Here is a 23,399-nt window from a genome sequence, read left to right as displayed (position 1 = left end):
CACACCTCCAACTTCTCAGTGAGGTAACAAACATATGAACATTTCAGAAAGAAGAAGAAGAAGAAGCTTTCAGGCCACTAAACAAAGCTCAGCGTGTCACAATAAATCCTCTCAATGGTCTGCAGTCACCTTGAGACATATTATTCAGTGAGCCCTTGTAGATTTAAGCAGACCTGTCTGCACGTCACATGAGTGGAAATTAGGTTTCCAGTCATAAGTTGGGATCATAATAATCTTTTCTTTGTCCTGCAGGTCGTTTAATCGCATGATTGAACGAGAGCAGTTTAGTTTGGGCCAAGTCTGCTGAAGAGCAGCTGTGACCTCTTCAGGCTGCTTCTGTTGATCACAGCTCACACTTCATTTCTTGTGAAAGTATTCCCTTTAAGTTTTTGGGGCTGCTAATGAGGCTAAGGTAATTAAAGTGGATTCAGACAGGATTTTCTTCTTCTTCTTCTTTAAGTTTGCCTTTCGTTTAGCATCAAGCAGGAAAGTGGTCTTCATGCGATGGACCATTGAACTGCAGCACTTCTGATTTTTGGCCACCATGCATGCACAGCACAGTATTAAGCTTCTGATTTTCATGTTTATTCCTGAATCTTATTCTCATTTTACAGTGAAACTGGTTCAATAATTATGAGACAAGTGGATGAAGAAGTTTTTAAGTATGCAGAAATACTCCTTGTTGACATTTTTCCTTGTATTTATCTCATATTAAAAAAAACCTACAGTCTTTATAGAATATGTAGTTTTTCCCTACACGCACTCTACTGCTCGCACTGTACCTCTGATGAGTGTGTGTCAGATATGTGTGACCACCAGATGGAGCGAGAGATTCGCATTCAACTTACCTACTCTGACTTTGTCAACTTGACAGCTGTTTAATTTTGGTTTTCAATGAATTAATCTTATGACTTTGACTCTTATGTGGATAAAAGCACAATTTATTGGATGTAGGATATTAAAAATGTGCATTAATGCAAAGTGTAATCACTCATTTTCACCTTCTCTCTGCTTTTTTATGAGATTTCACCCCGAGGATGCTCAGAGACTCCTTCTCAGAGAGCTGCTGAGGCTGCAGGTTGTTGTTATTGATGCAGAGGGCTCGGTCATATCTTCTTCTATGGTGCTGGCGCCAGGCCAGCTCCTTCTGCAGCACCTCCCCGGATGCTCTCTGCAGGATCTGCGCACCGTCGCCTGCACGTCTGTGCGTAAATGCTACGCGTTGTTAATTCACAAGCTTTCAGATCAACTTACTAAGGAGTTTTATAGTAGTTGCATATTTAATTTGTTTTAGATTTATTTCTTTATTTCTTTGTTTTCCTGCATTTCTGTGTGTTTGTGTGCACACATTTTCACACCCTTTAATCTGCAGTATGCATGAAAAGGTTTCCTTACACCCGTGTGTGTGTGTGTGTGTGGAGGGAGGTTGGAGGGTGGTGACAGCGACAGAATGAAAGCAGAAAAAAGGGGGAGGGCACCTCGTGCGACATGTGATGGAAACACAAACCTCATCCTGGGCCAAGGAGACAGATCAACAAAGAGAGGGGTGGAAAAAAAGGAGGATGGAGGAGAAAAAAGGAGGGAGCCTTCCGACCGGTCGACATCACACCATCATGTGCCCTCTCTCCTTCCTCCATACCTCCTCTTTCATCGCCTCCACAAACTCCTCTCTCCTCCCTCCTTAGTGTCTCCTGCCCCCCCTCTTCCTTCCTCTCTTACGGTGTATCTCGTGCTCTCTTCCTCCTCTCCCTCCCTCTCTCTCTCTTTTTTTCTACTCCCTCCTCTCAGTGACTGCTGACCTCCATGACATAGTTTTCCTAAAACTCTCGCCGCTCTGAAAACAGAGAGGCGATGTCTTGGATTGTGTTGGCCAAGTGAGGTCACATTCTTTCACATGAAGCGGGTTAAATACGGTACAGAGGAATATTGAGCCGTTATAATGTGCAGAATTGAATATAAGCACTTTAAGATGGCCTGTTTCATCGCACGGTTAGAGCTTCTTTGGAGGAAAAATACAGCTTTGTTGTTTCCCAGTCAATGATATGGGCTCACTGTGGTCAGATCAGGGTCATAGCCACTATTAAAGACACTTGTGTCCTTTGTTTAAAGGGCTACCAAGTGCTTACAAAGTGATGAGCAGGAGTGAGATTGGGTTCTTCAGCTCAGTATATGCATAATATAAGCAGTGGTTAAAGTGGGATTTGACAGGTGGGGGAAGCCCTAAAATTCGGTGTTGCGACACAGTAGGGAAAATTACGTAAATGATTGCAAAAAACTGTATTGGCTTCATTCTCAACAGAAAAATACAGGCCGGATTAACAGGCAAAACACACACATAGCAATCTAACATGGCTAAATAACACAGAGAAACACAGCAAACTAACAGCCTAACACAGAGACTCGGACAAAGACTAAAGTGAAAACTAAACCTATACAGACACACAGGTGAGTGAAACAAGACAGGTGAAACACATGAGGAGATCAACTAAGTCGCTGTCACTCATACTGGTCGCCCAGCTAACTGCCGAAAATAGATAAATGGCTAAAATGGATCAAGTGGAAGATGCACTTGCCAACGACAACAACCAAGGTTATTCTTCAACTTCAAGGTCTACCTTTGACTGGGATGCTAGTAGCAGCTACTAGCGAAGCTGCTAGCATAGCCACGGACAGCGATGAGGAGTCGGATGCAGAGCCTCCTGATGCGGGAAAGCATGCAGCGGCAGCCTCAGGTAGAGAGAGTATCTCGTCAAAAAGGAGCAGGTGGCAGCAGGCTTACAGACACATTTCTTTTTCTAGCTGCTATAAGTGCGTGAGAGTAGGGGGTGCGTGGCTAAAGGTCAAATGTCTGAAGGGGTACGGGCTGTGAAAAGTTTGGGAAACACTGGTCTAAAGTAATTGCTATTATTTTTAATCAAATAAAACCATTATTCTACTTAAACAATATTTTGACTCCATGGACTTCTCACTGGGTGATCTATCTTTTTCAAATCCTTACCTCTGAAAATAATCAGTGATTCTTCTTTTGTGCCCTCTCTTTTCTTCATCCTCCATCTTTAACAACGAAATGATCAGATATTACGTTTTCCAACGGCTAAATAAATAATCATAAACATAACAATCTCGCCAGTAACAGCCATAGGTAGCCTAGACAGCTTCTGCCTTTAAGTTAACCGGGATAACCGTTAACATTTTGCCATTACACAAGGCACATAATCTAAAGCAGCTAGCCATTTTTAAATTTAAATTCTTCTTATTGGCCTGTTTGAATTGTTGAATATTACAGAAGTTCTCCATCAATGTAAATTTAACTTAATACACTTACTTTGGCTTGAAAGCCGTTTCAAGCTCCCGCGGACATGCTCTCATTCAAACAATAACACTGACAGGTAGATGCTGCGTGTCAAAGAAGGCGGGGCCAGCAGAGGGTGATGTTGCGCTCTGATTTGCTGAGCGTCTCGGTGATGAGAGAGCCTCACAGACTGTGCGTGTGAAAATGATCTGTAGTCCGCGGCGCTACTGCCAGTTTGAATTGAATCTTTTATTTATTTGACTAAGGAGGCGGAGCTCGGCTCCGGGGTGCCGGAGCTCAGCTCTGAGGTGGCGGAGCTCAGCTCCGGTGGGCTCCGGCCCACTCTAACCCCTGAATATAAGCACAGTAAATTGCTCCACAGTGAGGTCTTCTACAGTATATCTCAGGTGAGGCACCCCACCCAGGAAGCCTGGGACCTGAAAGGAGCCAAATCCTCATGAAATCATCACCCAGAAGGTAAACACACATATATAATCTGCCCTCCTGTGGATGCAGGGCCCCCACACTCCGGATAAGGGGAGCCCCAAACTCTGCAGGAAGGGAGAGGGTGTTGAGGAGGAACAAGACCCGCTGGCAGGTTGGAGGGGCCCCGCAGATTGATGTGCGTGTGAATCCCGCCGGGCCTGATATTGAGCAGCGTTGGGTTTATTGTGCGGTGCGTCGCAGCTGCAGATTCATGCGTCTGCGCCCCGCCCGGGGACTCTCATCTGAACATACGGTAAATTCAACCCCCGTCAAAACAAAGTTAATAGGCAGGCTTTGAATGGTGGGCTGACAAGCTGCCCTTTCCACTTTCTTTAGTGTAAAAAACTCTGTTCGGTTGCTCCCATAGAACATTAAACCATATATTTTATTTCATCTATAATAAGAGTTTATATCCCTGACACCTTAAATCCAGTGTTTAATATTGAATGCAGGACAGAATTAAGATGAAATTTCTTACTTTTAAAGAATCTCCATCATCATGAAGTTTCTAAATAAAAATAATACTACTATTGTCTAAAAATACCCCATTACAAGACTTATCAGAAGATAAGTTTAAGAGTGTTATATATTTATATGATGAATTCATGTGCAAGCAGCATTTTAATGTTGCAGGTGGAGCTAATTTGAGCTACTTTAAACACTGTTGGGTATTTAAATGTATAAAAATGCATTATTTTATTTGTTGATTGGAACTACATCAAGTTTTGCTCTGCAAAGTAACTAAAGTGCGAATAATATTTTAAGTAAAGCACAAGACTTTGCACTTTGGGTTACTCTCCACGAGCTTTCTCTCGACGTCCGAGGTGAAAGTTGCAACACGTCCCACCACACATTTGCTGAATTAATTCATCCCGTGCTGTCCATTCACAGCAGGCCCATGTGTACTCGCCTCTACGAGTGCCCCCTCCATGCAGGCGGACATGGCACAGCCTCACAGAGATGCACCGACATTATCCATTCACTGCACGGCGGCCAACGCAAAACTGCACGGAGCCAAGTGCACAAGAAAAGCCCTGTTATTTTCCTTTCTGCCTTTGATTTGTAAATACCTCCACTGCATTGCAACAACTTCCAGGCTTGTATCTTATAACCATCAAACATTTACATGAGAAAGTTGACAAAGGCCGAAACAGCGGAGGAGGCCTCGCAACAAAGAGGCCCATTTACAGCGTACAGTCAGGGAGAGAGACGGAGAGGGAGGGTAGGAGGAGAAGCTGGGAGGAGAGTTGAATTAATGAATTAAAAATGTCGTGAAACAGCGGCCGCCTGAATACTTTTGGGTTTATATAGAGAGGCGTGCAGGGGGGTCCTGGAGGAGTGGACAGGCCGGGCTTCTTTAACTTCTCCCTTTGCGAGCGCACAGGGCTTCCTCTCAGCTTCACATGCGAGAAGGAGTGCAGACTGCGCTCATCCGATTACATAATGACCCAGTAACAGTGAGCCAGAACCGGTACTGCCAGTACCAGCGTGCTGGGAGACACCGACTGACTGACCGCTGGCTAATCCTCAGCCTCCGCTCGGACGCTTTTCTCTTTGAGTTTTTCCTCTTTTGAAATCTAAGATGACAACGACGCAGGGGGACAGCAGAAAGGAAAAAGATGTGAGGTGATTTCAGACATGCTCGACCTGTCAACAAGTGTGCGTTGTTCTTCCCCCCCCCCCTCATGACAGATTAACATCATCTGCCTTTTTCACATGTTTGCTGCACAGTGAAACTAACTAAATCTTCACATCTCCAAGCTGTGGTCAAAGCGAACTTCTGCTACAAGTCAACAGAGAGGTAAGAGACACGTGGACATCTTCAAATCAGTCTTTTTTTGATTCAAATATGGACATAATGTGCAGATCTGTTAGTTCTGTTTATTTACTAACTTACCGTGCAGCTGTGCTACGGTCACCTCAATGTTATAACAATCCCTGCAACATTCCTCTAAGTACTCATAATGTCTACAGTTTGTTTCCTCCTTTGATATTTTCCTACAATACTGCACTGTGATATTCCTCGAACATCCCAGTAAACTCTTATTTTTTGCTTAGATATGGCTTTTCTGTCCTTGTAATGTTTACAAGGGTTGTAATGTGGGAAACTGCATATCCTTGAACTGTTTGATGCGTGGCTTTGAGGTCAGCATTCAAACAGGTGCTCCGTTGCACAAGGGATATTACTAGCGTGTGGTTGCACCATCAAATCTGTATTATATTTTTTATTAATAGCCAAAACCCCCATAAATCAATACAATACTGTACTGTACTGCATGCAACAAAGTTTTGCAGTCAGAGATCATTGATAAATGAAAGGTTTAGCTAACCTGCACCTGTCCTGCGTGGACACTAACATTTGGGCTTCGGCTGCAGGTGCGTAAAAAGTGGCCAAACAATATCCAAGCTGTGGAGAGGCAGAAAATATCGGAGAGTTTGTGCAAAGAATAGGCGTGATGGTGTTTTGACCATGAGGAATCCTCATCAGCACCAGAGTAGGAGTGTATCTGTCAGATTTACAGCAGAGGGACAGACGTTTGGCCACCGCTGACTCGGATGAAGACGGTAAAAGTCAGTCTTTAAATTACAGCCTAGCGGCAAACAGCTGCTCTCCGTTGTTTAATTCAGTTCAACGTCGTTACTCTTCGACTAATTCTGGGCCGAGGAAGTGGAGGCGAGTAGTTCACGGTGTTAGATTTAGGTGGAAGTTTGCACAGACACATTGAGACAAATGTCTGATCACCATGGCTACTGGTCACAAGTACTTCCTGTTGTTAAAATCCCCATGAGGTGCATTATGTGAACATGAATGTAGTTAAAGTTGCAGTGGCACAGAATGAAGTTTATATACTGTTACATTACACTTTGACTGTTACTGCTACTTTTACAGCGTCAGTGTGCTTCAAGCAACCCTGGTTCAACCCTTTCTGATGTTCTGATTGGCCGACTACATCCAATAAGTTTCTGTAGCTTTAAGAAATCAACAATCTGACTCTAATGTCGTCTTCATGCAGTCAGCAGGAGCGGCTGTCTGAAAAGTGTGTGCGGTTAGCTCTATTTAACTCATTATCACCTCTGTGTGACTTTTCACACCACATGCGAGGGTGGCTGCTTGGAAAAGCTGTACTCACTTCTGCCCTCCGATGTGGTCGATGACACATCCTACGAACAAGTTTTTTGTAACGATATGAGTCATTTAATGATCTGAAAAGTCTGACTACATCATTATAGATTAAGGAAGCCATTAGATATATAAGGCTTTAAGTGCGACTGGTGGTTGGTCAGGTCTGTTTTTTGTGCTTGAATTCAAGCTGAAAAAGCTGAAACTAGGCTCCGACTCCATAATTTTGTCTTCTAGCTTCGTGTCTAGTTGGAGTTGTTGTGGGACCTATTTCATCGTTACGCACTGACCAGATTACATTAGCGGGGGTTGTTATTATGGAACAAACTGATTTTCCACATTTACATAATAAATAAATGTATTTATTTATACTTTATAACCTCGTAGACCAGCAAAGCAACTGCAAACAATGTTAAAACTTTTAAGTTGTTAACAATAACATGCATCATCCTTGATAACTTAAACACACATTATTGCTGCAACTGTAAAATAGCTGAAATCTGCGGTAATTTGCACCAAAGATGGTCCTTTTAAAGTGACTTCTGTGGAGGTTGTGGTGGGGTCATGTCGACACGTGTTCCTGACTTTTAGAGTAGACTTTCTGAACTGATCAGGACCGCAGCCAGAAACAGCAAGACGAGCGAAGACACAAAACCCGGAAATGGAACAAATGAGAAAGAAGAGGCTCCCTCCTAATGAGGCTGCCTGAAATCATTCACTGTATATATATATATAAAGACACAGCAGCAGCTCATTTGTATGGCAGTGTGCGCTGCTTGCTTTGGCTCCACTAAGTTTGGGCTTTCAGCGTCTTGTGTTGGCTGAGCAGATGCCTTCTTGGCACGGCCTGTGTCCATGTTTAGACGGTCCTTTCAGTCCAGCGCTGCGGTGTGGACAGTAGTCACAGCCATTCAGCTTGTGTTGCATTGACTCTTTTCAGTGCACTGTTCTGGCTGCTGGGGTTTTTATGGCCGTGGACACTGGACAGGGGCACTGAGTGGAAGGGATTACTCTCTCCTCTGGAATACTAATGACCGCCTTTTGTCACCGATCTGTTTCCTCCACCTTCACTCCACGTAGCCCTTCCTCTCTCTCCTTCACCATCCATTTCTCAACCTCTTCCTCTTTCACTCCTCCTGTCACCCGAAACCAATTATTCTCCCCCAGCCCCACCTCCCATCTCTGCCCCCTCACCACGTCAAGCACCGCATACTCACACACACCATCAAACGCAGTCGCAAACGCACACCACACACACACTTTGACGCTCCGTACCGCTCTCCTCTCCCCATCTAAGTTGCTCCCTCTTTCACTCAGCCAGTCGTATTTTTCAATGGTGGCTTTTGTCCCTTTCATCTCATGGAAAACAAAGGATTCTTGTGCACACAGGACAGAGGGAAGGAGAGGGACGGAGAGCCGGACAGAGAGGAAGAGATCCTAACCTTGAGTGTGGTTGTCAATTGAGTGGAAAAAGTCACTTTACAAGAGAGGGAATCCATCAGTGTAGCTGTCAGGGAGACTGATACACCTCTCAAATCGTATAAGACCAACAATGAATCGAGAATTCGAACAAATATTGCGACACCACTGTCCTAAAAACAAATGAATCAACCACAGCGTTCTGCAGGGCGACATGTTCCTTCATTATGATAAACCTAAGCGATGCATCAAATGACCATGCTCGATACTACACAAGCGTCTTAGCATCTTAAAACTTAATGCTTTGGTTTTATGGTGTGCAAGTTTGTTCTTCCTTTGGTTCACTCTCTCTGGTGTCATGAAACTCATTTCCAGACTCGGCTGTTTTCTGCAGAAAAGCTCAGATAAACCCGCCGTACGCTAGCGGCCCAGCGCCAACTGCTAACGGACGAAGTTAGCAACTAGCTAGCGGACACAGCAGAGCACAAAGCTGCTAAAAGTCACAGATTTTTCCCTCTGAGGCTGGTGGAGACTAAAACAGAGCTAAAAGCAGAATGAATATTAAACTTTGATTGATCAGGGGAAAAACTTTACATGCGATATTGCTTTCTTGTGCTGTGGCCAAAAAGATAAGCTAATGCTACTTATCAAATGTATTTATCTTCACAAGGAACAAAGAGCTGAAAAATGGACTGATCTTGATGGTGACATATAATGGTGGGGCTGCCGCAGAATACACCACCCTTAATGTTTAAGTATGAATGAATAGATTACTACAAATGATACGTGTTGCGTGTAAGGTTCAAACATTCCTTTGGACAATAAATGGTATTGTATTGTGGTCGAACTGTTCAAAAGGTCTATATGTCCAATGCGCGAGTGTGTGTTTACTGTATGTGTAGGCAGGAGCTCCGCAGGGTTCAGAGTTCAGCTGGAGATGGACACGGCCAATCACGTGGGCCTCCTCTTGACCCCGCCTCCCTCCCTCCCCTCCCTCCCCCTCCATATCTTAGTATTCAGAGCACAGACATCAACACAGATCTCTATTCATTCACTCAGTGTGAGCTCCAGCCCGGAGAGAGGAGAGAGAAGGGTCAGAAAGGACAGGAAAGGACAGAGCGTATCAGATCGCCTCGCTTCTCAGGCTTTTGTTTGTGTTGTTTTGTTTTTGGTTTTGTTATATTCACTCCGGAAAGCAGAGGCCGTTTGAGACAAAAGGGCCATTTAGCCAACAGTGAGTGAGAGCCTGCGAGAGAGGACAGAAAAAGGACGTGGAGAGAGAGAAACTGCAGCCCAGATGAGAGTGAACTGTTAAGAGAGTACAGGGAATGACCAATACAGTGACAATAAGTGTCCATGGCACCCAGGGGTGGGGTGGGGTGGGGGGGCTTCTCATTATGTCAATATACTGCTGACACTTTGAGACCCACAGACACGCCACCAGTCTCTGACACAGGCATTCACTTTACACGTGCTCATTGACAATGAGCACTTGAGCGCTTAAGCAAATGGGAATGCAAGTACGGCATCACTCATTCAACTCAGCCATATTCAACACACATTTACGGCCAAACGTATGTGGACACTCATATTTGACTGATCTCACTCAGAGACGACTAGCATTAGTGTGCCTTTCCTCTTCAAGGGAGGCTTTCTACAAGATTTAGGAAGCAACCTGCAGGGCTTTGGTCCCATTCGGCCACAAGAGCATCAGTGAGGTCGGTCACCTTACGCTGAAAGTCAGCGGACGGGGGTGTTCATTGACTTTTTGGACAGTTCTCCACAGCTGACAACTTCTCAAAAAGTAGATGTAATGTAATGCACATCTGTAAGTCACATCTGCCGCAAATGCTGCATAACTGACATCTCTCTTTAAGAAAAAGTCGGCCAAAAGGGAAAGGTAGAGTATGAAAACAGCTCTCAGCAATGCACCAGTAGAAGACTTCTTTTTCTTAATCTTTCTCATGTGGAATAACAGCCACCAGTGTCTCCTTATCTCAATTCAGTAGCTGTCTTGTGCAACCGACACGTGAATGAGCCTGTCCCATCCAGCTTTTAATGTGAAAGAGCAGCTGTGCCTTCATGCTGAAAGGAGGCTTTTATTTTGACAAGGCCAGCTGCCTCCAGTGAAAGGAGAAAAGGGGCTTAAAGTGGACCACCGTGGACAGCCACAACACTGTCCACATGAAAAATTTGCTTCTAATCCCTCCCCTCCTCCTCCTCTTCTTCTTCTTCTCCTCCTGAATGTTCCACTCTGTCGTTTTTCCTCATTCATGAGGTTAAAGTCTGATCTGTTTTTCACACATCCTGCACCTTTTCATTTGGACTCACCTGCTGTTCACTTGATCTTACTGCCCATTTGTCTCTCCTTCATACCTCTCTTTATATCCTCACTCTTCCTCTTTTCCTTACCTCCCGTTGTCTCCTCTCTCTGTCTCCAACTCCAACCCCCTGCAGTGCCAGCCATGACCTCAGCCACTCCCCCCTCCTCTGAGGGCTCCTCCCCCCAGAAAGTATGCCACTCCCAGACGCAGACTGACATCACCAAGCCCCTGCTGGGCTCCACAGGAGGGAACGGAGGTGCTGGTGCAGGTGGAGTAGCAACAGCAGCTGGAGGGCCCAATGCTCTGCGAAGGAGGCGCCGCGTGCTCTCCAAAGATGGACGCAGCAATGTACGCATCGAGCACGTGAGCGGACGAGGGGCTCTGTACCTCCGTGACCTCTGGACGACCTTTCTGGACATGCAATGGCGGTACAAGTTCTTCCTCTTCTCTGCCACCTTTGCTGGGACCTGGTTCGTGTTTGGAGTGCTTTGGTACCTGGTGGCAATGGTGCATGGAGACCTGCTGGGTAAGACGGAGGAGTGGATGATGGAGGTTGAGGAGAGAAGAAAGGAAATTAAGAAAAAATGAAAGCAGGAAAGGCTTTTTGTTCCTTTGTAATAATGTAATGATGATGTAATGGCTTTCTGTAAAAAACAGGACTCGCCAAGTACTTTTTTGTGAATGAGTAACCAAGAAGAAAGACACACGAAGAAAGAGCATGAGAAAGACCTGAAAGAACGCTGAGCGAGGGAACAAAATGTTCCTTGATAATTTGTTTACGCCTTCTGTTCTTCCTCCCGTCCTCTAGAGTTTGACCCCCCCTCCAACCATACCCCATGTGTAATGGAGGTGAAGACCCTAACAGGAGCCTTCCTCTTCTCTCTGGAGTCTCAGACCACAATAGGCTACGGTTTCCGGTGCATCACCGAGGAGTGTCCCGTCGCCATCGTCCTGCTCATCTTCCAGCTGGTCATCACCATGGTGATGGAGATCTTCATCACTGGCACCTTCCTTGCCAAGGTACCACTTGTGGGTGGCAAATTTACAAATTTTCAAATTCTACACCCTGTGAGGTCAGGTTGTCTTGAACAAGGAAAGAGGAAAGCCCACACAGATGATTGCTGAAGTTTATGCTGAGTGTTTACAGCGTGTGGTTCGAAGACTTTGACGAGCTTTCCTCCTCCTGCAGGTCGCTCGTCCCAAGAAGAGAGGAGAGACGGTGAAGTTTAGCCAACACGCAGTTGTGTCAAATCACGAGGGACGTCCCTGCCTCATGATCCGAGTGGCCAACATGCGCAAAAGCCTGCTGTTAGGATGCCAGGTGTGCAAGTCGCTTTTAGGCACATCTCTCTTTTCTATCAGGGTGGTTGAGATTTGCAACCCGAAACACCTTCTGTGTTTGATGCGCCTGAGAAAAAGAAGAGTTAAAGCTTTGATGAGAACCATAAGCTCTTTTGAAGAGCTGCTGTAATGTCAATTATAGGCACACATTCAATCTAGACTGCAGTGGATACAGTAGCTCTGACTGAACTCTGATTACATTATGTGTGCAGTAGGCTTGAAAATGTGTGTCATGAGTCACATCCTGTCAATAAATTTGTTTCTAGTCCTTTGAATGCTTCGTTTAGCTGGTAGGAAATGTGGTTAACGACAGTCTGTGGCTGAGCATGTCAGTCACACAGTGCTAAAGAACAAAGCGTCTTTGATGGACTGGCCTTTGCAGGTATTAAACCTGAGGCCTTCTGGTTACAGGATGCCTTCTGCAACCTCTTGGCTTCATTTACTGACTCCATCTTGGCTCCCAGGTGACGGGGAAGTTGCTTCAGACGTCCCTGACAAAGGAGGGCGAGACGGTGCGGCTGGACCAGCGCAATGTGCCGTTCCAGGTGGACACGTCCAGCGACAGCCCCTTCCTCATCATCCCCCTGACTTTCTACCACATCATTGACGACAACAGCCCCCTCAGGGCCTGGGCGGATAAAGGTAGATCATGGCTATAATGTCTTTCACACTACTTTTAAAGCGTATATAGTGCAGCATAACTGTAGCTTGTAGTTTCTGTGCAGGTTGCGTAATGAATGCATGGTGAATTGCAGTGCTACGTTATAAACAGAAACAAATGCATTGGAGATATGCAGCAAAGACAAGCTTTGTGTCATCGTGCTGACATTTATTTTATTTATTTCAGCTCATTCATTTCACTTTTTTTGAGGGTTTTGCGTAAATATCGGTACACAGCATTCATAAGAAATTACATCAAGCAATTTCATTATTATTGCTTATTATTGAAATTTGAGTATATTTTCCGACTAGCGATCATTTAATGGCGAAAAGTGTAACATGTTTGACGAAACAGCCAATATCTTTATTTGAAATCAAAGTGTCATATGTCTCCTGAGGATGAGTGTACTCTCGGTATGTTTGTACATGTAGGTGTATTGGTATTTACGGTCATGTGCCGCATGCTTGGCTGCCTCTAACCGCCCGGAGTTGGGCTGGTTTGGCACTGGAGGAGAGGGTTTCGCTGGCTGGAATGTGTGTGAGAGAGACCGCCAGAGACACCCCTCATTAGAGCACAATGCCGTACAGTCCGGGGTGCTGACAAGAAGCCTGCGCAGATCCACTTACAGCAGCACAGACCTCTCAGCACTGACGGCCTCTGATCGCAGTGCTATTCACACTCACACCGCTCATTTACTGTCAACAGCTTCCGTCATTGCTTTCCTTCCTTTTCTGATGTGTTATAATCAGCTTCTTTATGTCCTTGCTGCACCATTATGCTCTGCCATTAAACTTTGATCTGCCAGTTTTTTGTTTGTTATTATACCTCCCTTTCAGTAGCATCCCTTTTTCTTATTCTTGTTGTCATGATTAAAATTCCAGTTAATTTAAATGTTACCCTATTTAACGGATTGCATCACAGCTCACGTAACACAGTCCATAGTACTACAGTAAACTGCATTCTAAGTGCCAACTGTAACAGTAAACAGTTTTTGTTTGCCAGTGTTGTTTCATCTGGGTTATTTCCTGTCATGGGTCCAGGAAACGATGCTTTAAAAGCGGTCATGCAAAGCACTGAAAATATGTCAAAGGGTGCATATCTGTGTCAGCGTGTGAGCGAGTCTGCAGTCCATAAAGACAAAGACATCATTCATATCGCCTAAAAACTGCAAATACATAACTCGTTTAGTGTCCTCTGCCTCTGGCCTGGAGCCACCTGGGATGGCTCGCAGCTCTGTGTGAGTCTGCACAGCATAATTGCGTATGGATGGATGGTTGAATGGATGCACTGAATGGACATTTTTAAAAGTCTGCACTTCTTTGAGCACAGCTCTCGAGCTCCCTGCAAAGCTGGTTTTATGCTCTCAACATGCACTAAATTTAAGGGACTATCAGCAGGAAATTGCACTCAGAAAGACTGAACAGCGCAACAGTGTGTGAACCTTGTTGGCATTATGTGACTGTGAGTCAGGACACGGCAGTGCAGCCTGTGGGAGCGCGGTCATGGCTGTCCAAACCACTGAGCTGCAGCGTGGTTGTATATGCACTGTACCACACGAGGCGACAGCAATCCCTGCAGTAGCTGCACAGATATTTCAGAGCAAACTGGGGGACCAACTGACCAATAGATGGACATATTCCTGTAGCCACGCTTTGTTAGCCCCCATTATAAACCAATATAGAGAATCCCTCAACCCAGTTTGCGGCAGTGTGGACAAGCGGTTGCGAAACCTGGTGTTTTGTCCCCGGTGGGAGCGGTCCTGGGTCTGGGTTAGGGTAAGGACTGTTTAGACAGATGACAGAGTCTGCATTCTGAGTGAGGCCTGTTGATGCAGGTGTGTGCTTGTTTGAGTGCATGTCTTCTATTGTAGTGTGTCCTTTGTGTTACTGGGCTCGTGTGTTGAAGTATATCCTGCGTGTGTGTTTTTGTTAATAGATTGAACATTTATGATTGGAGCGTTTCCAGCATATGACAGCTTTTACTCTGTGTGTGTGTGTGTGTGTGAGTGTGTGTGTGTGTGTGTGTGTGTGTGTGTGTGTGTGTGTGTGTGTGTGTGTGTGTGTGTGTGTGTGTGTGTGTGTGTGTGTGTTCAAATTTCAGAGATGAGCTCTGTAAGTGTCTGTAAGTGCGGAGTTTTAATTTAATTTCAGGACGTGTGTGCTTTTGTGTGTGTGCATTACTGACATTATAGAGACTTGCCTTCCTTATGGGGACATAATCATTGATTTTAAGGTGAAGGCTTGGGTTAAAGATAGGGTTATAGGTTAGGACGAAGCAAGTAGTGTTTAGGTTGGTTCAGGAAATGAGTGCCCTTGTATTACTCACGTTGTGGGGACATAAATCTGCTTACAGTCACATGTGAGGACAAAATGCATGTCCCCACAATTTAAATCATTACATTTTAGGGTAAAGACTGAGGATAGGGTTATGGGTTAGGTAAGGCCAGGTTAGGGTTAGGGTTAGGAATAGGCAAATAGTGGTCAGGGTTAGGGTAAGTCTCCAGGAAATCAATGCAAGGTCAGGGTTAGGGTTAGGTTTGGATGAGGGCTATAGGGTTAGGGTTAACCCTCTATGTAATGCCCCCACAAGTGATGAAAACCCCCTTGTGTGTGTGTGTGTGTGTGTGTGTGTGTCTTTCCCTACCCACATAATATGACCGACTTTTACTGAACGAATCCATCTGTGATTTAAGCTTACATTCTTTAAAATCAACCGCATTTGACTTCTAAAACGCAGCGCAGACTGAGTGCAATAATTCAACCACTTCTTGGATGATGACAACACACTGAGGCAATGGTACTGTTTCAGTTCGCTGGTTGACCCAAAGTCTCCTCTTATCTCCAGGTGGCGGCTGGACAGACCCGGAGCTGGCTGACTTTGAGCTGCTGGTGATCATGAGCGCCACGGTTGAGCCGACGTCCGCCACCTGCCAGGTTCGAACGTCCTACCTTCCAGATGAGATCCTCTGGGGTTACGAGTTTCCCCCCGTCGTCTCCCTGTCTCCGTCAGGAAAATATGTGGCTGATTTCGCCTTCTTCGACAAAGTGGCCAAAACCAAAACCCCACCTCTCTTCAAGCAGTCCCTGCCCCCGAGCCCGCCTTCACAGGCGTCCCATTTCCACGGCGGGAAAGAGGACGGGAGGGATCCAGAGAAGGTACGGCTGGAGGAGAGCTACAGGGGGGAAGAGAGGGGGCGAGAAAGGGGACGCATCAGAGATAGCAGCCCGCTGAGCGTACGAATAAGCAATGTGTGAGGGAAACACGAGACAGGAAGAGGTGGTGGAAAGTTGATGTGAAACTGAAGATAAAGACAGGGAGGAAAAAAAGACGCTGCTCAACAGAAGACGATGAGCTTTCTCATAACACCATCTTCCCTAGTGGTACGTGCAAAACTCTTCCCACGCATACCTGAGATGTGAAAGTCAACACCTTGGTGACACGGTGGTCTCACAACCGCACACAGACACACTGCTGATGTGTTAAACACAGATCACAGAGACCATACTCAAGATATCAGCGTCTGCAACCACCTTCAAAGGGAGAGAGTTACAAACCCAACATGTATAAATGTACAGCACAACATCAAGTCAACCATTTTCTATGCTATTTTTTGGAAGGGACTTGATTTACTTTAACTGGAGAAATCGTCAAACACTGCAAAAATCATCTTATCAGGTCATTTCTGTTCCAGTTTAGCCCGACAGGGTGCAGGAGGAGCTCAATAAATGAATTAGAAAATGGATGTCTCGTCCTTGAACCAAGAAGCAATGAAAAAAAAATGAGCTTGAAAACGTTTATTCTCACCACACGTGCAGATTTTTCTCCCGTTTTAAGAAAACACGAACCCAATTAGATGCGAATTGACCTGACGAGACAGTTTTGCGCAGTGTACGTCTGCTATGGATGTTAATCACTGAATCACGGTACTGTTTTTTAATTAATAAAATACCTGCAACAGGTGGCGAAAATACTGGAAGCGTATTATTTTTTAAACAAAGGATTTTAAAGGAATGTATCATATTTTCTGTACTCAATAGTTTCTAACCACACTGATACTTGTTGCACCAGGAAATATTGTGCTCTTTGATATGAATGTTTTTATTGGGGTAAATATATTTAGTAATATTACTAAAAGCACTTTAACTTGACAGAAAAGTGGCATTTCACACAAGGCGGCTAACTGAACTAACTGATACTTAATGCACTGTAATAACTGATTAAATCTTGTTGCGAGTGTGTTTTTATGGTTGTAACTGGGTAATTTGGTGAGTGCGATAATATTGTTTGTATGAACTTTTTGATGTACTGCCTTAAACTCTGTGTACAGCACGTGTTCATGTCCCTCTGTACAGTGTATAAAAACATTTTTTCCTACATTGTTCATCTCTCTCTGTCCTGACATTTGATAGACAGCTCCACATTTTCAGGATACCATATTAACGGTCAATGCATAATGTTATTTTTGTAAAGTACAGTACTCCATCTTTCTACTGCTGTAACTTTAATATGTGGTTATGAAGGTATCTGTGGATGCTGCCACTGTGTGTCTAATCAGTTGCCTTTTTGTATTAGTATGTATATTGTATGAGTACATATATTTGGGTAAAAATTACATTTTCTCTCTTCTGTCTACATTAATACATCAATTATGGTACCTGTTTAAGGGGACAAGTGAAAATTTGGTTAAAGGTAACAAAAAATGAGACGTCTGAATTTTTAGGTAAAGGACAGAAATAACAAAGATGCAGACTGATTGCATTTTTTTTTCTATACCTCAAAGTGTTTTTTTTGATTGGCAAACATAGTATGCTATTTAAAACCAGTGATATAAGATATATCTGATGATCTGTCGTAAGTTTGTGCTCTTGATAATCGGATATGAGACTAAATGCCACTGTTCAAATGAAACCCTCTGCTGCTGCAGACAAGTCTGATGAACAATACTCAAAACAACTGAAAAGATTTCTGTATCAGTGTCTGGTGAGAGGTTTTGCTTGTTTATACCGTAAAGTCTATTGTATATGGATCACTCATAATACTGGAAGCTCATTGGTTTAACTTTCTAAGAACGCACCTCTTAAGACTCTTAATAAATGTATTATTTGCAACATGTCTGTGTGTGTGTGTGCCTCCACGGCTGAATATACATTATAACAGTTACCTCTCTGTACATTTATTTTATGAATTCTTTATGTGCATCTTAACTTAATGTCAGTGAATATCAATATAAGATTAATGTACATAGCTCAAAAACATGAGACTGTTTTATCTTTAAAATAAAGCCCTTAGGCCTGTGAAATTAGCCTAATTTTAATGCTAACGGAATTAGATGAGGGTCCATCGGGACATACCTGTAGATTCAGTATAAATCCCAAATTGGGTTTTAATTATCTTTTAAGACATTGTATTCCCAAATAAATTAAGCCTATGTAAAACAGCTGAGAGATGCATCATAGCTGACACATACATCACACTAACCTCAGCAGTGGTTGGAGCTGCTTCTTTTAGGTGAGGCGTCTTGAGGGTCTTATCAAATGGTCTTGTGGGCTGTGGACGGCCCGGAGGCTAGACGTTCCCCACCCCTGGTTTAGATGCTAAATAATGTGGTCCTTTGTCTTGATAACAGTTTTGTCCGCATAGTAAACAAGCCTGGTGGACAAAATATTGTAGTGACATGTAGCCTACCCACTAACTTCTGGTGTATCATAACTCATAACAACCGAAAATACACTATGTGTGGGAGGTGAAGGAGATTACCATAACATTACATTGGGAGGTGTCTATCATAATAACAAATAGGCACATACGCCTGGCAAGGATGCAGAGAGCCCTGTTTGGCTTATATAATGGCTAAACTGCATTATCTTAGCGGCAACTATTACACATTAGTTAGTCTAAATATCACAATATGATCAACAAGAGGAAATGCCAAACGACAAGACGTAAATGTACATAGAAACATTCCAAAACTGGTGCTTCACCTTTAAATTCCCCTGATGATAACAACTGGAAACAAAAATAACACTTTGGAAAGTTTTGAATTTTTTTGAAACTCAGTCTGGTATGTTGTTGATGCACATGTTGGAACTCGTGTGAATCCAAGTGAGCGTAACGGGGGGATGGGGGGGCCTCCACCCAAGCGCAGAAGCACCACACCACGGACACAGCTTAGATCAGCATTAATCTCAGCGCTCAGTGAATCAAACACCAAGCAGCCACCGGCAGGCAAAGATTCAGGAAGTGCTCAATATCAAGTCTCGTGATTCTCTTCATGATTTGTGCGGCAAACACCGCAGTCATCAGTCTCAGGCAAACCAAAGACCCGTGGTCAGGGACAAAAGGCTAAGATATTTACCTGGGAACAGGAGAACAGGTGTAGTCAGGAACAGGCAGGTTCAGCAACAGGAGATGAGAAACAGGGGAACAATGACAGTCTGGCCGAGAGCGAGTGTGGCAGAGCAGCTTAAATACTGCACTGATTAGCAAAACACGCTATCCAGAAATCCTTAAACTGTAAGAAATTTCTCCTACAAATGCCGATGAATTCAGGTGACAGGCATTTTTTGTGTTGCCTCACATTGTTAATGGAGTTACCGGAGGCAGAGTCATGTTTTGAGTGGAGTATCGCTTTAAAGCAAACAAAAAATTCCCTGATTACCTGTTTTCTACAACACAGTCACTGGTAGTGACCAAATCACTGTCCCCCATTCATCACTGTCTTTTTTTTTCAATCAGGTGAAATGTTTTACTCTATTTTCCATGAGTTAAAATCCCCACTGATGTCATCTTTAGACTGTACATTTCTTGTTTTTTACACATGCAAAGCATTACTAATTGGAAGAAACCGTTCCAGGTAGGTAGGCTGACTTATTAAGATCGAAAACACGCTGCAGCTCCTGCTCAAACCACAGGAAATCCCAGTCACATTGTTTGTTTGCTGATCATCAACACTGCTGATCAACCACGCATACGCACAGGAAGAGAGACAATACTTGAGAGACATCAAAACATCGTCTGTCAAGAAGAGGATGAAGTCTTGGATCTTTCCAAATCCAGCCGACGTAACAGTGACACCGACCATCTGAGAAGTGATGCATGGGAGCATTGTGGCTTCAGCGTCACAGACAGAGTAATTGTGGGCAAAGGTAAGGCTGTATGCTGACTGTCAAACGCAACAACCTCAAGGTGACAACAACTGGTTTACCTAAAATCTGGTCTCTCAATTGAAGTGAATGAGTAACTGTGAATGAACAGAGCAGCGGTAACTCTACAGTTTGAGTGTATGTGGGTTGTATTCAAATGAATTTAAACAAATTCTGTGTCGGTTCTCTTTTACTGGAACTTTTTATAAGTCACAGCTGCACCAGGCGTGTAGTTTCCAGCCCTTTGAATGCTTTTCTTTGGTACGTGTTCATTGTTTCCTGTCAGGTTTCAGACTCGTCGACATTATGTGCAGAGAGTCGAGTGGATCCAAAATGCTTCTTTGTCTTCTGAGCTGCTGGATTATCGCAGGTAAGATGAATAAAAATCGTACTGTCGTGTTAAATGTCAGAAGCACCCAGAGGAGGACACAGGTGAGGTCAAAGTAGCTAAACAAGAGGTCTGAGGTGTTTCCACTTGAAGAAGTTGGGAAAATTGATTGTTATTCTTATTTGATGGTTATCAGCTCTTTTAGATTGAAGAGGACAAAACTCGCATAACATCAGCGTCTGTCCTCCAAACATTTCTGAAAAGATAGTGAAGTTATTTAAAGTCCATCAAAGGACATTATTGCTGCATGTACATTTATTTAAGGCAATATGCTGTAATGTGTTTTAATGCTCTTCATGCCATTTTTCCTGTCAGGGATCGCAGCAGAGGACCTGCTAACGAAGCACTACCGGGTGAAAGGCAGCTCGTTATGTCTACAAGTTGTACAATCACCACCATATCACGAAGTTCAGTGGAGATTTTTTAAAAAAATTATTGTTTCTGAAAAAAACATCAGACCTGCGTTCAAAGACAAAGTGGATTATAGTCCAGGAAACCACTCCTTGTGTATCAGGAACCTGACTGAGACAGATGTTGGCATCTATAAGGCTGTAGTCACTGATCCTGAGTTTGACGTATCAGAGGAGACCCACAGTCTGATCATCCAAGGTAAGTTCTTAATAGCTCTTTGCCTTTAGTCTCTCATTAAAGATTACTATGAGAGCCCTAATAATACAAATTATCTTGCAGTTTTTATCTTAAGACTGTCTTTAAGATTTCACCCCCCCCCCCAAATGCTTCATTTTCTTATTTCATACAATGCATGAAAAGTTTGATTTTCTTCTCTGATTTCAGCTCCTTCAGTTCCCCGTGGTCTCAGTTTTAAGGGTTTTATGTCTTTTAAATGTCTGATAAAAAAGTTGGCTTGAACCTTCATGTAAATTTGGTGACATCAGAGCATTTCTAGGTGAATACTTGGGATGCTGGGGGCACTTATGAAACAAGCAAATAAGCAAATGAGCTTTGCAGTTATACATGCATTATAGAGGAGACGCGATGATTTTGTAGTTCCTACAAATTGCCACCAGAGGGTGCAAAAACCATTCAAGTCCATTAATTTATCTGCTTTGCTTGTTGCTGCAGAACCTGTTCCCACACCTCTCATCTGGATGTCAGAAAGGTTCTCCAACCAATCTGCTGGAATCTGCAACATCACAGTGAACTGCTCCATCCAGGGTGGATGGCTGTGGTCCGTCTGTGATGAAGACAGCTGCACACCGTCTCAGAGATCCTTCAGTGAGGTCAACATCACCATCTCTGTTGTCAACGCGTTGATTGTCTGCAGTGGCAACAACCATGTCAGCAGTGCTTCTGAAATCTTAGAGGCAATGTGTGAGTACACTGTGATGTTTTTAAGTAGTGTGTGTTGGTAGATTTAACGATCAGTGATAGCCGAGTTTCACCGAGCTTTAAATCCACAAAATACATATTCAGTTCTTTCTTTCTTCGTCACTTTTGGGCTAACACCTAATCACTTTAATAATTAACTTGTGATTTTTTTTAATCTGTTTTTCTGTGTCCTTACAGGTTTCAATAAATCTAATTCTGATCAACAAAAGCCATTAAAACTACCCATTGTAGTAGTAATAACAGTAACAGCATGTGTATCCGTCTGTGCATTGATTGGCTGTGTTGCTTGTTTTGCTTGGAGGCGCTTTGCAGCAGAAAATAATCACCATCAGGTAAGATGAATTTACTACGCAACATTTTAATTGATCTTTGTGATATGACTGACCATGTAAACTTGTGCACCTCCATCTTGAGTCAGATGTTTCCAGATGATTGTAACCAAAACAATTCTTCAAGATTTGAAATTGAGTTTGCCATTACTGCAGGTCTTTGTTTAAAGACTGAAAACATATTTTACTGCATTGTTTCTAGGTGCAGACATCACCGGATCAGTTGATAGAAAATCAATCACATCCCGTGGCAAGAGTCTCCATATCTTCTTCCAGTGAAGCTGAGGCCTCTTATGAAAATGTGGATGCCACACAGTCGCCCGTGCAAACTCAGAACACAGATACCATCTACAGCTTGTTGCAGGCATCAAATACATCTGTTGGCAGGACTGACGGCAGTGCACACACAAGAGGACACCTGAAGCAACGAGAGGCTCTGACTTCACACACTGTCACCCTGGAGGAGGCAGTGCAGCCACTGCCAGTCGACACACTGTACTGTGCATTGCAAAAGCCACAAAATATGAAGTCACAGCAGCACCTGTAGGTGAAACAGGATATTCAAAAGCCAAAGAGGTGAACCTGACATGAAGTGAAACTGTGAAAACTGGAATGATATGGACATTCATGCAATATGTACACATATTTATGGACCATGCAGTTTGTTTTTACAGTGTTTTGTTAATGTGGTAGTTGTTGCTTTTCAGAAGAGATACTGTAACTTGTATATATTTTTATTTACTACTGTAAAATCATGCACTGTAATGTCCAGTGTTGTCAGTGGCAACTACAGTAATAGACTACCAGCTACCAGGTTCTGCTTTATCGCAACGTTTCAGACATGCATAACTTAACCACGACTTCATGAAAATATTACACATCAGGCAGTATTGTTACCAGCTGTTTGCATTGCAAACCAAGCATTAAAGAAACAGTGAATGGGATTTAGTGGCATCAGTGGGACAAAAACTGGTGTAGTTATGTATCATGAATATTCCCTAGCCTTACCCTAGTCCAAGTTAAAAAAATAAATAAATAAATGATAGCAATCCCATTGAAACTGAATATTTTCATGTTTTCTCAAATGGTATATGGTGATGTTCTCCAAAAAAGGAATTTATCATATTTATCTACATGAATATCTATGAAATCAAGGTTTTGGTCATCTACATTCATATTTAAGATAAATATCTAAATAGATTTTTGTGTTATGTCTGTATAAATAGGCCGTTTGCTATATTTCTCACTTAAAACCGTTTGTAATGTCCCTACTTGCACTGAATTCCTTCATTTGAGCTGTAAATAATTTTCTGAATTTCATTGGCTATTGGAAGCGCCAGTCATCTGCAAAATGGTTGCGATTGGCTCGATCTTAATAAAAGAAGAGAAGAAGGACCCTCTGTTCAATTTTGACGGCTATTGGCCTCTGATTGGTCACGTGAGCTGTCATTTGTGGACGTTTCCGGAAGTTTTCGGACGATAAGTTGAAGAGGAGTCCACGCCTGCTAATTTCAAAGGAGATAAACTCTTTCTGACGATTATTGTC

The 23,399-nt window shown here is 43.5% G+C and overlaps 2 protein-coding genes across 4 annotated transcripts; both read left to right on the top strand.

The window, feature by feature from the left end:
- The first annotated feature begins 4,977 nt into the window (after nt 1-4,977).
- Nucleotides 4,978-17,754, top strand: kcnj10a (potassium inwardly rectifying channel subfamily J member 10a). Of its 3 annotated transcripts, none has more exons than XM_070993585.1 (7): nt 4,978-5,404; nt 5,510-5,579; nt 10,776-11,168; nt 11,451-11,662; nt 11,832-11,963; nt 12,448-12,625; nt 15,489-17,754. In XM_070993585.1, the coding sequence occupies exons 3-7, from the start codon at nt 10,784-10,786 to the stop codon at nt 15,896-15,898; spliced, it is 1,317 nt and encodes a 438-aa protein (XP_070849686.1). In that variant the 5' UTR covers nt 4,978-5,404; nt 5,510-5,579; nt 10,776-10,783; the 3' UTR covers nt 15,899-17,754. The 3 variants fall into 3 exon arrangements, with proteins under 3 accessions (XP_070849686.1, XP_070849687.1, XP_070849688.1); XM_070993587.1 differs by having other exon boundaries at nt 5,163-5,404; nt 5,540-5,579; XM_070993586.1 differs by lacking the exon at nt 5,510-5,579 and having other exon boundaries at nt 5,112-5,404.
- A 2,344-nt stretch (nt 17,755-20,098) lies between these two features.
- On the top strand, nt 20,099-21,956 carry LOC139351782 (T-lymphocyte surface antigen Ly-9-like). The gene is made up of 5 exons (XM_070993786.1): nt 20,099-20,156; nt 20,490-20,783; nt 21,258-21,506; nt 21,702-21,766; nt 21,939-21,956. Exons 1-5 carry the CDS (start codon nt 20,120-20,122, stop codon nt 21,954-21,956), a joined length of 663 nt encoding a protein of 220 aa, XP_070849887.1. The 5' UTR covers nt 20,099-20,119.
- The last annotated feature ends 1,443 nt before the right edge of the window (nt 21,957-23,399 follow it).

The sequence above is a fragment of the Chaetodon trifascialis genome, chromosome 23 (assembly GCF_039877785.1).
Source record: "Chaetodon trifascialis isolate fChaTrf1 chromosome 23, fChaTrf1.hap1, whole genome shotgun sequence".
Taxonomy (NCBI): Eukaryota; Metazoa; Chordata; class Actinopteri; order Chaetodontiformes; family Chaetodontidae; genus Chaetodon; species Chaetodon trifascialis.
This window is presented reverse-complemented; position numbering and strand designations above follow the sequence as displayed.

What these genes read in the sequence shown, in the direction of transcription:
- kcnj10a (XM_070993585.1), top strand. Translation starts at nt 10,784, where the DNA reads ATGACCTCAGCCACTCCCCCCTCCTCTGAGGGCTCCTCCCCCCAGAAA. An exon ending in CTGGCACCTTCCTTGCCAAG is followed by an intron (nt 11,663 to 11,831) that starts GTACCACTTGTG and finishes CTCCTCCTGCAG; the next exon opens with GTCGCTCGTCCCAAGAAGAG. An exon ending in GCCTGCTGTTAGGATGCCAG is followed by an intron (nt 11,964 to 12,447) that starts GTGTGCAAGTCG and finishes CTTGGCTCCCAG; the next exon opens with GTGACGGGGAAGTTGCTTCA.
- LOC139351782 (XM_070993786.1), top strand. Translation starts at nt 20,120, where the DNA reads ATGCTTCTTTGTCTTCTGAGCTGCTGGATTATCGCAG. An exon ending in GAGCTGCTGGATTATCGCAG is followed by an intron (nt 20,157 to 20,489) that starts GTAAGATGAATA and finishes TTTTCCTGTCAG; the next exon opens with GGATCGCAGCAGAGGACCTG. An exon ending in CCACAGTCTGATCATCCAAG is followed by an intron (nt 20,784 to 21,257) that starts GTAAGTTCTTAA and finishes TTGTTGCTGCAG; the next exon opens with AACCTGTTCCCACACCTCTC.